General features: G+C 33.7%; 1 protein-coding gene across 1 annotated transcript; it reads right to left on the reverse strand.

Moving 5' to 3' along the window:
* Positions 1 to 1,334: 1,334 nt before the first annotated feature.
* On the reverse strand, positions 1,335 to 2,564 carry LOC107461243 (uncharacterized). The gene is made up of 3 exons (XM_052252577.1): positions 2,283 to 2,564; positions 1,935 to 1,996; positions 1,335 to 1,733 (listed from the first exon to the last, which is right to left on the reverse strand). Exons 1-3 carry the CDS (start codon positions 2,380 to 2,382, stop codon positions 1,551 to 1,553), a joined length of 345 nt encoding a protein of 114 aa, XP_052108537.1. The 5' UTR covers positions 2,383 to 2,564; the 3' UTR covers positions 1,335 to 1,550.
* Positions 2,565 to 14,461: the final 11,897 nt, after the last annotated feature.

A 14,461-nucleotide genomic window follows, 5' to 3' on the forward strand; every position in this document is an offset into this window, starting at 1 on the left:
GCCCTGTGGTTTTCATATCGCGACAATGCAAATTATTAATACATGACTATACATATGATGCGTTTTTTTGCATATTAAAATAAATTTTTAAAATTAATTATTATATATTTATATATAAATATATGTATAATTTAATTTATTTTTAATATTTATTTTATGTTTTAATATATATATTTTATTTTAATAACTAATTTTAATATATATTTAGCATGTTTGTATTGGATGTTATAGAATCTTCAATATTATTATGAATGAAAAACAAAGGTACGCCATCCCATTCGATAATTAAGGTATATTATAGTTTCAATAGTAAAAGTAAAGTTTCTACCAGTAAAATGAAATGGCTTATTTTTACTAGCAAAATTAGAAGAAAAGCTTGTGTAATTTATATGATTCTCGTACTTTATCTGTCAAGGCAAATAGCATTTTTTTTTTCATTTTGTTTATGCACTAAATTGGTATTCAATTCAATTTAACATTTTTTTCGGCTCCATTTTTACAGTGCCATGTAGGTTTATTAGGAAATGAAGGAAGCAGAGAAAATTTCATTATGGTACGGTTGTTCACATGCTTGAAATTCTCCCTCTTTCCTTAAAAGAAACGTTAACAAAAATATGATAAAGGAAGTGCTTTATGTGATTGCATGATACTCATTTATTCTCATCTCCAAATATGAATAAACTCCAATTCACATACAACAAAATCCAAACACAAATAAACTGAAATGGACAAATGGGATAGTTGACAAACAAAGAGAAAATAGTAAGATCAATCTCTGAAAAATTATGCATATTTTAAATCAATTCTCAAAAAATTTTTTTACGCATTTTTAAATTAGTTCTCAAAAAATCTTTTTAATTAAATCATAATTAAATCATATTTTCAAAGATTTTAAATTAGTCATTTTAATTTTTTCGTCACTTCTTTGCTAATGACATCAAAATTTGTTGATATAATATATTAAATGACACATAACATACATCATATAGTCATAATTAGCAATTAACATGATAATAAGTTTATAAAATCAAATTACATCAATTTTAAATTGAAAATTTTCAATGCTTCAAGTTCTTTTTTCAATTAAATTTTGATTTGATCTAATTTGATAAACTTATCTTGTTAATAGTGAATTAAGATTCCTATATGAAAAGGTGTTATCTTCTATATAAGCATGTTAATTGCAACCGGACAATTAGCTTTCAAGACCTTTGGATCTGACATTTCAATTGCCATCCGCCACAATGCTTGTACTGTGACTAATTTGTATTCTACTTTTGAAGCAAAGTACTCAAAAGATTATTCGAGTTTGAAACGAGGAGTAACCCTATCTCTTTCGTTAGTCATCTCAATAATAAATACATAGATTAACGTTTGATACTTAACTAATGGTTATAGAACAGAGTTGCAGGGTCAAACAAACAATTTCAAAAGCAGAAAATGGCACACTTTAATCTGCTTCCAAGAACTTATACGAAGCCATTTCTCTCATATAGGATCAAATATATTATTACAAGCTAAGGTAGCAAAGTGGAAGAAGAGTATTATTGTTAATAATAGATAGCAGGAGAAGGAGGAGCCTTTGGGTTAAATCCCCTAGGATGATTGGCACGCTCAATAGATCCATGTCTCACTTTGTCCCTTGAGCCATATGGCACTGGATTTGCCTCACTATAATCATGATCATCATCTACCGACACCCAACCACCTATCACTCTCTTGCTCTCATTTTCCTGAAATTTATTACATTCCATCAACAACTACAATAATTTTGAGAGCTGATTAAAGTGCATTCAAGTATTAATAAAGGTGCGCTCCACAGTACAGATTAAAGTTGTACAGAGAAATAGATTCTTTTTGTGGCTATTTTTTCAAATAATACTATTTACATCTTTATCGTATAATTCACCGTTAATAAAAGGATCAATATATACCTTAAGTTTCCTGCTTACAGCAACAGCAATCAGTGTTGTTGCATCAGTATCACCACCGTTATCTGAGATGGGATTAAAAACTGTGGTAAGAACTTCAGTAGTGCTATGGTTACTGGTTAGTCAAACACACATCTGGACTATATTGTACAAGAACGAAGAAGAAATAAATAATAACGCAGATAGTGAATAATACTTTTCTTAGTATCCTCAACATTTATCGAGTACTAAAGTAGTAATGTAAAGAGATTAGAAGTTACTGGAAGAGTATGAACATGCTCGTAATTGAAAGCTAGCTAGAAGATATAATGAAATGAAAAATTGCGATAAAGGGGAGGAAAGTAAAATTACTATGGTGAACAATGGGAGTTGAGAAGTTGAAGAATAGGATAAAAGTTGCGGCACCGAGGAAGAGCAAGAACGTTAAAGGCCGGAAGGCAGAAACTTGCATGATGAGTTATGACCGACACGAAACAAGTAGTCAATTCAATTGAAACAAATGGTGATGTATATTTATTGAGAATGTGGATTTTAAATGCGGTAAGTGAAGCAATAAATGAAGGCATGGGTGGATGAAAAAGTAGTGATTAGTACTAATTAGTTGCTGTGGAAGACGCGGAAATGAGTGATTATTTTTTTTTTTTTTTTGGTGGTGGTTGTTGGAAATTTTGTGTGTGATGGATTGACAGACTCAATTTTAATATTATCCACTTACTTACATCACACTCGCACACAATATTAAAAATTCTATTCATTATTTGGCATCATCTAAATTTTGTATCTGAATGCATTTATTGTAAAACATAGAAGATGATTATTAGATCAAGATTCTGCATACGGTGTTAGAGATCTTATAACGGAATTTGTATCCTCTAAATTTAAAATTTTTATTTTAGAGTATAAAATGTGATTGTTTACTCTTAAATGATTTTTTTTCTCATATTTATTTTTCGTCTTACCTATAAAATAAATAATAAAAAAATCATATTTTACTCTTTAAAATAAAATTCAAATGTTAGAAGATCTAAAACCCTTAAAACCTATTTACCATAAGTTTAAGTAAAAGGTTTCTGCTATTAGGAATTAGTCATTGACTCTAGACCATCGGGTTAGCTATTGAATTTTTATCGGGTTAGTCATGCCGATTTCTGACAAAGGCCCACTGCCCACTAGCATTGGAAGTTCAAAGTAGGATCAAAGATGAATGTTTTTAACCAACTTATCTTAGTCAATTGATCAGCTTCTTAGCCCGTTTAAAAAATGTCAAAGATTCGAATATCTTCTTATATATGTGATAATGCTAAGAGTGACAATACTATTTAAATCTATGGATATTCACTCTATTTCTATTCATTCAAAATGGATAATTATCCGTTCTAATGTGAGATGGATTTTCTACAAGATGAAATTTTAAATGAAACAAGACGGAATCGAATTTAGATAATATCTATCGTTACTTGTTCTGATTTATATATAATATATGTAAAATAATTAGTAAAATAATTAATAATATTATATTATATTTAAAATTTTATTTTAATTTATGATATGTATGTGATGATGGTTATATAAATTTTAAAATTTGATTTTATTTGTTGGATTTTAATAATTATAGAACTGGATAAAAATATGATGAACACCTGTAAAAACAGATTATGATTCAACTTTTTACTATTATAAATAAGAGTGAAGCAGATTTTATATAGATTATTCTAGGAAGCGAAATCGGGTAAGACAAAAATCTGTTCTTATCCATCCCATTGCCACTTTTAAACAATAAATTAGTTAATGATAAATTTTTAAATAGAACTTAAATCTATATCGAATCAGTTCTTAGGCTAAGTTAAAAAAAAATTGTAAAAAACAAAAGAAAAGTTAAATGTTTCTGATCCAATAATTATAATTCTGTCATAACCGGTAAACAACTTAGAAACTACGATAACTCATGTAAGGGTTATAATTTATATAAAAGAAAAGATAAATCTCTTATTCTTATTATAATTAAATAAATCAAAGATTTAAATAAAAATTTATATGTCCAATAATAAGTTTGTAAAAAAAGTTTTGAGAAGGTCAAGATGATTTCTTCTCCGTAATATATTTCATAGAGTTACACTTATCTTTTGTTCACTTGAGTATTACAGTGCGTTTTTGCAGGTACGGAGTTCTTTACTACTATAATACATTTTATTTGTTGAAAAGAAACAAATTCAACTTCATCTAAGACTGAGTTATATTTCAAAGAATTTACTAACAGAAGTACATTTTTCAAAAACTGAGTTAAATATAAGTTTTTCAATGATGATAAAATATTTTCAAATTTGAATTACTTTATTTATTTAAAATCATTACAAAAGGTAATTGAGGTATAACCTATATCTTCTAGTTATAGAGACAGGGTTTAGAGCTGTGTTTCGAGTGTTTATTATTACTGGATAACAGGTAACTATAATGAGTAGAAGTGAGTTCAAAGTCCAATTAAAATAATTTAGAAAAGTATAGGTAGACAATGAAAATATTAAATAATGTAAATAATGGATATATCGGATATTTAATTCATTGGGTGTGCAGATGGTTATCCTAATATTAAAATTTATGTGAGTAATTTGGAGGTGTTAAAAGAGGTATTGAAAACCCTAGAAAACTACTTTACAGTGAACCCAAACATAAGGAAATTGAGAAGCAGAGAATTATAGAATAGAGAAGATTTTTTGAGAAAAATGAAAACAATGAGTTCCACTGAAAAATGTAAAATCAAAAGAGCTCTAAAATTCCAAATATGCATTCCTCACACCTATTAATAATTCTTTAAGTATTCACTAAACAGTTCTCTCAATACTCCCCCTCAAACTGAGGCACGATTTGTCTCGAAGTCACAGTTTGAACCTGTATTTCTGAAACGAACTTAGGGACAATGGTTTAGTTAAAGAATCGGCCACCTGATCTTGAGAGGGTATATTAATAACATAGAGAGATTTTTGATTTACTAAATCTCTTAAAAAATACAAATTCAGCTCAAGGTGTTTACATCTACTATGTAAAACTGGATTTGCAGCCAATAGACAGGCACTCTGACTATCACAAAAGATGGTTGGTGACATAGGTTGTGGGATTCGAAGCTCTCCCAAAAGCTGCTGTATGGACATTAGCTCAGTTTGTGCAGCACACATTGCCCTATATTTTGCTTCAGTACTGCTCCTGCTCACCATTGTCTGCTTGTTACTCTTCCATGAGATCAGATTGCATCCAAGATAAACACAAAATCCAGTGATTGATTTTCTATGATCTAGATCTCCACCCCAATCAGCATCTGAAAAAGCCAACAATCTAAAATCAGTAGATTTAAAAAATAATAATCCATGATCTACTGTACCTTTCACATATCTCAGAATTCTTTTCACACTCTTCTAATGCAGCAATGTTGGTTGCTGCATAAACTGAGATACTCTATTAACAGCAAAGGCAATATCTGATCTTGTCATTGTGAGATATTGAAGTGCACCAACTATTGATCTGTATAGTCTGGGATCATGAAAAGGTTCCGAGTAATGAGCTGAAAGCTTTGTGTTGGACATCATTGGGGTAGGCATCGAATTCGCAGTCTTCATTCCAGCTCTCTTAAGTAATTTAGATGCATATTTAGTTTGTGAAATGTGAACACTACCTGTAGACAAATATAAAGCTTCTAAGCCTAAAAAATAACTAAACTTCCCCATATCCTTTAACGGAAAAATATTGTTCAATTGGTAAATTAATTTATCTAATTCTACAGCATTATTACCGGTAACAATTATATCATCTACATAAACTAACAAGTAAATCACATTAGAATAAAAAAAATCTAACAAACAAAGACACATCAGATTTGGTTTCTTTAAATCCAAACTGTTGAAGAGTAGTAGATAATGTTTTATACCAGGCCCTCAGTGCTTGTTTTAGGCTATAAATGACCTTGTTTAGCTTGCACACTAGTTGTTCACTCTTTGTAGAGTATCCCAAAGGTTGTATCATGTATACAGTCTCATTTAAGGTGCCATTGAGAAAGGCATTATCAAAATCAAACTGTCTCAATGGCCAATTTAATGAAACAGCAATAGTTAAGATAACTCTAATAGTGGAAGACCTTACCACTAGACTATAAATTTGATCATAGTCTATACCTTCCACTTGATGAAAACCATGTCCAACAAGTCTTGCCTTATATCTCAAAATATCATCTTTAGCATTTTTCTTTATAGCAAACACCCACTTACTTCCAATAATTGTGGCATTAGCTGGTGGTTCTGTTAATTCCCATGTCTTGCACTTCTGAAGAGCAGCAAACTCTTTATCCATTGCCTCTCTCCAGTGAGAACATTGTAACGCTTTAGCCACAATCCTTGGAGTATTGTGTAGTAGATCAGTTTGTTGAACAGTCAAGACTTTTGGTTTGAACACTCCAGATTTCGATCTTGTTGTCATCGAATGATCATTTGTTGAAGAAATGGAAGGAAAGCTAGTTTCAATACCACTAATAAGAATCATGTCCGGAGAAGAATCGATATGAGATGCTGAAGGTGGGTGACATTCTGAAATTCTGATCTCCTTATTCTCATGAGTAGAAGTAGTGTCATGAGTGTCCAAGCCTGAGTGAGAAAGAGATGTTGTATCATGCAACGGTTTACTTGTAATTTGTAATACAGTATCTGAATGTATACTCAAAGACTTCGTAGCTTGAGTAGATGAGGACATTGATGGTAGAGTTGAATCAATGATGGTAAATACAGGGGCCTTAGGCTGGCTGCCACTCTCTGAATTATTCTTGGAAGAATCATCTCTGCCCAAGGTGTTAGAAAATAATTTTTGATATGGAAAAGTATACTCATGAAACAACACATGTCGAGCCATATAAATTTTACCATTTTGTGCCATACACTTATAGCCTTTAAAATTTGAATCATATCCTAAAAATAAACATGGTTCAGATTTGTAATTAAATTTAGTTTTACTATAAGGCCTTAAGAAAGGAAAACAAATACATCCAAAAATTTTAAAGAAAGTATAATCTGGCTGATGCTTAAAAAGAACCTCAAAAGGACTTTTGTTATCAAGAATTGCGGTAGGGAGTCGATTAATGATATAAACAGAACTCAAAAAGGCATCTTCCCAAAATTGCATAAGCAAAGAAGTTGTAGCTAAGAGGGAGAGACCCACTTCTGTAATATGCCTATGCTTTCTCAACACTTCCTTGTTGATGATGAGTATAGGGGCATGATTTTCTATGATGTATACCTTCATTTGCAAGAAAATCAGTGAAAGCACGTGACATAAATTCCATTCCCAAATCTATTTGTAAAGCCTTTATTTTCTGTCCAGTTTGATTTTCTATAAATGTTTTATAATTCTGAAAAGCTATTAAAGACTAAGATTTATTTGTGAGTAAGAAAATGCATGTGTATTTAGAATGCGCATCAACAAAAGAAATATAATATCTAAATTCACTTCTTGATATTACAGGAGCAGGTCCCAGATATCCACAAAACAAGTTCTAAAGGTGTCATATACACAGTATCATTTAAAGAAAAATGTAATCTATGCATCTTAGTTAAAGGACAGATTTCACATACATGATTAGCAGCATAATGAGAACTAAAATGCAAAGAAATTTTATTCATAACATCCATTACAGTTTTAAGAGAACTATGGCCTAACCGTTTATGCCATAAATCCACAGTGTTATTTTGATTACATTTGGAAACAGGATATGCACTAGAATGTAAAGACTGATTAGCTAGCTGTGTAGTAGTAGTATAAGCACTAGAATACTGAGATCTAGAACTAGACATGTTATCACTAGACAGGTCATCAGGGATCTGTACTGAGGTATTAGACAAATTTTTTGGTACTTGAAGGTTATCAAAAGAGTAAGTGCCATTTCTAGACATGCCTTGTAGGAGAAGTGCTCTGGTATCCTGATCATGAATAGCACAATAATCAGGCTAAAATTCAAAGTAGACATGGTTATCAGCTACGAATTTAAAAACACTCAATAGATTTTGAGAAATTTGTGGTACAAGAAATAAGTTCTTTAAATGAAAAGCAATATTTGAGAAGGAATAAAAAAGAATTGAAGAACCAGAATGAGTAATTGGAATACCTGACCCATTATCTACAAAGAGCTGATCATTATCTGAAGGAATTGGTGATGCTGTGAGGAGATTTCCTGGATCTTAAGTGACATGATGACTCGCTCCTGTGTCCGATAGCCAAGAAGCTTCACTTACTGAAGAGGAATGGGTAAGATATGCCCTAGGTTGATGAAAATTGGAGGATGGAGGGGGTGGTTGTGTATTACTATATGAAATTTGCATTGGGGTAGAGTTGGTTGTGGAATTAGGCTGAAAAGCAGGATCAAAACGATGGAAGCAGTTCCACACAACATGTCCTTGCCTTCCACATAATTGGCATTGAGGACGATTTTGGGTGTATCCAAAACGTCCTCCACAATTACTGCGGCCACCACGGCCTTTTCGAAAGCCTCCACCTATTTGATATTCAAACGATGAGGAGGATTGAGCATAATGAGCTATAGGCATACCTACATCAGGTTTCTTGAACCTGTCCAGCATATCATCAAACGCAAGCAGATAAGATTCAGCCTCTACAACCTTGAAGGTTCCAAGACTTGACATTACCGAACTAATGTATATAGTGTAATCTTCATTAAGACCATCGATTATTGCTTGTATGTGATCTGAGTTAGGTACCTCATAGCCGAGAGCAAAAAGGGCGTCGACCACATTCCAAATCTTGTTCAGAAAATCAGAAACAGTTCCATTTTTCTTGCATGATTTGAGTTGGGATTTCAAACTCTGAATTCATGAAGCGGAAGCATCTTCAAAGTATTTTTCAATTCTTTCCCAAAATTCATAAAATTGTGAAAGATGAATTACCTTGTTCTTGATGCTGGTAGTCATCGATTCTACAAGCCAAGTAGTGAGAGTTAAATCTTGTAATTTCCATGCCTTGTACTTTGCCGATTCAGAAATTGTTTTGGTCGCTTCATCAGTCACGAACTGTGACAGAATCTTGGAGCTGTATAGATGGTCTTCCATGGAGAGGCTCTGAATTATTAACATGGCCGTGTGTCTCATGTGCTATAATTGTCTTGAGTGAGTTTGTCTGAGATAGGTGAGAAGGTCTTCTTGGAAGAGTCAGAGAGGATAATCTCCATGACAAAGATGAGCAAGATTATAGGTTCTGGATACCATAAAAAAGGAATTGAAAACCCTAGAAAACTACTTTACAGTGAACTCAAGCAGAAGGAAATTGAGAAGCAGAGAATTATAGAATAGAGAAGAATTTTTGAGAAAAATGAAAACAATGAGTTCTATTGAAAAATGTAAAATCAAAAGAGCTATAAAATCCCAAATATGCATTCCTCACACCTATTTATAATTCTTTAAGTATTCACTAAACAGTTTCTCTCAATAGGTGTAGCGTGTTTTTATTTTTATTGGGCCAATTTTAAAACCTATTGTTCACATTATTCACAAAAACTATTATTTACTTAGTAAAATCTAAATAATTTTATTAGTTAACTGAATTATTATAAATAGATATAATAAGAATGTAATTAGAGAACATTAAATTAGTAATTAATATATTTGTTTTTTGGAATTATCTTCTCTTTTTCTCCCTCTAATTTGAATAGATTTTTTCTCTAATTTTTTTATATTGATTTATTCTTTAATTATTCTATTTTTTTATGATAGTACTTTCACTTACTAATATTTCCAATTTGCAATGTGGCTTGTCAAACTCAATTAGAAAATAATCCGATACAATTTCAAAATATTATGACTATTTGATAGTTTATACATAAAGTATTGATATTACAGACTCCGAATTCTTTATTCCATGCTTCATCAATGGATTAAAAATTCAAATTCAAAGAGAAATCTATAGTAAAATCTTGGTTTAGTGCAAAAATGTGTGAACTGAAATTGAAAGATGAAGAACAACCAAATCAAGCACCAATCCATCAAATTTAGAAAACAGAATATGGAATCACAACCAATTCAAAAACTCAAGCATTTTTATATTCATAATTTTAACTATTTAAGAGATGTTCCGTGCGTATAGGGCCGAGGTATAGTGACTCCTACTGCCTGCTGCTGTGCTCAGGTGGGAAAGGTATACGTCGGCTGAACTGGAACACCGCGGTGGGAGCATCTGCAAAAAGGACTCTGATGCTCAAGTAAGAACGTGAGTTATAAGAAAACGAGAGGAATAAATCAGAGTGAGTTCTGTGACCCGTCTTACTCCGAGGTTACCTATCTGTTTATATAGGCATTTGAGGTTGCTTAGTTGGAGTTAGTTTCGGGATTTTCCTTGTTTACCGAGGATATCTTGATGACGTTAATCCTAGTCAGTTGAGATTCTGAGTTCTATTTTAGTCCTCGGATTTGGTGGTGTTTGTTATTTATTTGATTTTGTTGAGATTTGCATTTGTTTGACCAAGGTTTGTGTTGATGAGATAAGGTTTGACGACCGAGGTTGTAGGCTACGTATCATAGCCCCAAGGTCACCTTGTGTCCGTAAGGAAACAGGGGCGAGCTTTTTTCTTCATTAGTATTTGGATTTGCTGTTGTGGCTTTGTGTTTCGCGTTTGTCTTGGCTTCCTTGGGAAAGAGAAGAGTGAGCATTTAATTGCCGTTTTGTTTCCCGCGCTGAAATGATTGATGTGAGTTTATGGTGCAGTTTCCTGTGCAATCCTGGTCGTTGATCTTTATTGTGGCTTTTGGACGGTTAGGATTGGGGCGGTTTTAAGTTGTGGTTTGTAAACTGTTTCGTTACCCCATGTTTTTATTATTGGATTTGTTATAGGTAACTTCTGCTTGATGTTAGTCTGGGTTTCTGCTATCAGAGGAGAAAAAGAATGAGTACCAAAGGTTTGCTTTGAAGGACTCTAGTTTTCCCCTCTTATCTTCTTCCTTATTTTTTGTTTGTTCTACTGTCATGAAAAAGGGTAAGGTTCCTGTAAAAGAGGGCTGATGAGCGGATAATTTATACGCTTTTTGGCACTGTTTTTAGTATGTTTTTAGTATGTTTTGCTGGCTGAAATTGAGGGACCTGAGCAAAAATCTGATTCAGAGGCTGAAAAAGGACTGCAGATGCTGTTGGATTCTGACCTCCCTGCACTTGAAGTGGATTTTCTGGAGCTACAGAAGCCCAATTGGTGCGCTCTTAATTGCGTTGGAAAGTAGACATCCTGGGCTTTCCAGCAATGTATAATAGTTTATACTTTGCCCAAGATTTGATGGCCCAAATTGGCGTTGCAAATCAGCTTCAGAATTCCCCGCGTTTAATGCCGGAACTGGCACAAAAATTGGAGTTAAACGCCCAAACTGGCACAAAAGCTGGTGTTTAACTCCAGGAAAAGTCTCTACACATGAAAGCTTCAATACTCAGCCCAAGCACGCACCAAGTGGACCCCAAAAGTGGATTTTTACGTCATTTACTCATTTCTGTATACCCTAGGTTACTAGTTCACTATTAATAGGACCTTTTGACATTGTATCTTTACCTCATGACATTACACGTTTCTTATTGTATCTTCTACGACATGAGTCTCTAAACCCCATGGTTGGGGGTGAGGAGCTCTGCTGTGTCTTGATGGATTAATGCAATTACTACTATTTTTTCATTCAATCACGCTTGCTTCCATTATAAGATATCACTTGTTCCTCAACTTGATGAATGTGATGATCCGTGACACTCATCATCATTCTCACCTATGAATGTGTGCCTGACAACCACCTCCGTTCTACCTTAGACTATGTGAATATCTCTTAGATTCCTTAATCAGAATCTTCGTGGTATAAGCTAGAATTGATGGCGGCATTCAAGAGAATCCGGAAGGTCTAAACCTTGTCTGTGGTATTCTGAGTAGGATTCAAGGATTGAATGACTGTGACGAGTTTCAAACTCCTGAAGGCTGGGCGTTAGTGATAGACGCAAAAGAATCACTGGATTCTATTCCAACCTGATTGAGAACCGATAGATGATTAGCCGTGCTGTGACAGAGCGCGTTGAACATTTTCACTGAGAGGATGGGAGGTAGCCATTAACAACGGTGAAACCCAACATACAGCTTGCCATGGGAGGAACCTTGCGTGCATGAAGAAGATTAAACCTGAGAATTATTGATATCCTGACTAAGAGTTACAAGATAACCATAGCTTGCTTCAAGCCGACAATCTCCGTGGGATCGACCCTTACTCACGTAAGGTATTACTTGGACGACCCAGTGCACTTGCTGGTTAGTTGTGCGGAATTGCAAGAGTGTGATTGCAATTTCGTGCACCAAGTTTTTGGCGCCGTTACCGGTGATTGTTTGAGTTTGGACAACTGACGGTGTATCTTGTTGCTTAGATTAGGACTATTTTATTTTTGTTGGTTTAGAGTCTTTTATTTGAGTTTAGTTTCATATTTTAAGTTTGGTGTCAATTGAATGTTTTTGTTTTCTTTTAATTTTTCGAATTTGCATGTTCTTAGTCCTTTCTTGATCTTTAAAAGTTCTAAGTTTGGTGTCTTCTTTGTGTTCTCCTTTAAAATTTTCAAGAATTTTTGTTTGATTTCCTAAAAAAATTTGAAGTTTGGTGTCATTTTGTTGTTTTTCTCTTTCCTCATTTCAAAAAAAAAATCAAATCTTTTTCAAAATAATTTTCAATCATATCTTCTTAATTGCTAATTCCAAAATATTTTTAATCAATTAATTAATTTAGTTTTCAAATTACTTTGATTTTATTCTCTTTTGGTTTTCAAATTTTTATTTTATTTTTCATTCATTTTAGTTTATTATTTTCGGTTACTTTAAAAAAATAAATAAAATATTCTATACTTTACTTGTGAATCCATATCATTTCCCTTTCTCCATCATGAACCTAAGTGGAATTGAGCAGTCTAGAAGGACTCTGGGGTCATATGCTAACCCCATTACAGCTGCATATGGGAGTAGCATCTGTATACCTCCCATTAAAGCAAGCAGCTTTGAGCTAAATCCTCAACTCGTTGTCATGGTGCAGCAAAACTGCCAGTATTCCGGTCTTCCACAGGAAGAACCTACTGAGTTTCTGGCACAGTTTTTACAAATTGCTGACACAGTACGTGATAAAGAGGTGGATCAGGATGTCTACAGATTATTATTGTTTCCATTTGCTGTAAAAGATCAAGCTAAGAGGTGGTTGAATAACCAACCCACAGTAAGCATAAAAACATGGAGACATTTATCAGACAAATTCTTGAATCAATTTTACCCTCCAAAAAGGATGACACAGCTAAGGCTGGACATCCAAGGCTTTAAACAAGAGGATAATAAATCCTTTTATAATGCCTGGGAGAGGTACAGAGGTATGCTAAGAAAATGCCCCTCTGAAATATTTTCAGAGTGGGTACAGTTAGACATCTTCTATTATGGGCTCACAGAAAAAGCTCAGATGTCTTTAGACTACTCAGCTGGTGGATCTATACACATGCGGAAGACGATTGAAGAGGCTCAAGAGCTCATAGATACAGTTTCTAGAAATCAACATTTATACTCAAGCAGTGAGTCCTCTATAAAAGAAGAAGTTATGGCAGTAACTACTAATCCTAACCCTCAAGAACAGATGGTTGAGCTTAATCAGCAATTACTCATGATGACAAAACAGTTAGCAGAATTTAAAGAGATGCTCCAAGAAACTAAAATTGCTAACAGGAATATGGAAGCACAATTAAATCAGACAAGACAGCAACTGTCTAAACAGATAACAGAAGAATGCCAAGCTGTTAAATTAAGGAGTGGAAAAACATTGAATGTATCAACTCAAAGTAGCAGAAAGCTAAGAAAGGAACAACTGACAGAGGATAACCAAACCACTGTCCAAAATCCCTCTGAGAAAAGTAAGAGCCCAGAGAGGAATACTTCTGGCGTTCACACGCCAGAAAGGGGGAAAAATTGGCGTTAAACGCCCATTCCTTGCCCAGTTCTGGCGTTCAAATGCCAGAAAAGGGGGAAAAGTTGGCGTTAAACGCCCATTCCTCACCCAATCCTGGCGTTCAAATGCCAATGAGAAATCAGACACCTGAGAGTGCTGATAGTAACCCCTCTAAGAAGGCTTCTCCAACCACTTCTGTAGGAAATAAACCTACAGCAACTAAGGTTGAAGAGTATAAAGCCAAGATGCCTTATCCTCAAAAACTCCGCCAAGCACTAAAATACCTTATCCTTAGAAACTCCGCCAAGCGGAACATGATAAACAATTTGCCCGCTTTTCAGACTATCTCAAGACTCTTGAAATCAAGATTCTGTTTGTAGAGGCACTTGAGAAAATACCCTCTTATGCTAAGTTCATGAAAGAGATCTTAAGTCATAAGAAGGATTTGAGAGAAACTGAAAAAGTGTTTCTCACTGAAGAATGCAGTGCAGTCATTCTGAAGAGCTTACCAGAGAAGCTTCAAGATCCAGGAAGTTTTATGATACCATGCACATTAGAAGGTGCTTGTAC

The sequence above is a fragment of the Arachis duranensis genome, chromosome 8 (assembly GCF_000817695.3).
Source record: "Arachis duranensis cultivar V14167 chromosome 8, aradu.V14167.gnm2.J7QH, whole genome shotgun sequence".
NCBI lineage: Eukaryota > Viridiplantae > Streptophyta > Magnoliopsida > Fabales > Fabaceae > Arachis > Arachis duranensis.

Excerpts from the sequence above, each read along its gene's own strand:
- LOC107461243 (XM_052252577.1), bottom strand. The coding sequence starts at position 2,382 with ATGCAAGTTTCTGCCTTCCGGCCTTTAACGTTCTTGCTCTTCCTCGGT. Across the intron at positions 1,997-2,282 it reads AACTCCCATTGTTCACCATA|ATAACGGTGGTGATACTGAT; the intron begins GTAATTTTACTT and ends ATCCCATCTCAG. Across the intron at positions 1,734-1,934 it reads CTGTAAGCAGGAAACTTAAG|GAAAATGAGAGCAAGAGAGT; the intron begins GTATATATTGAT and ends AATAAATTTCAG.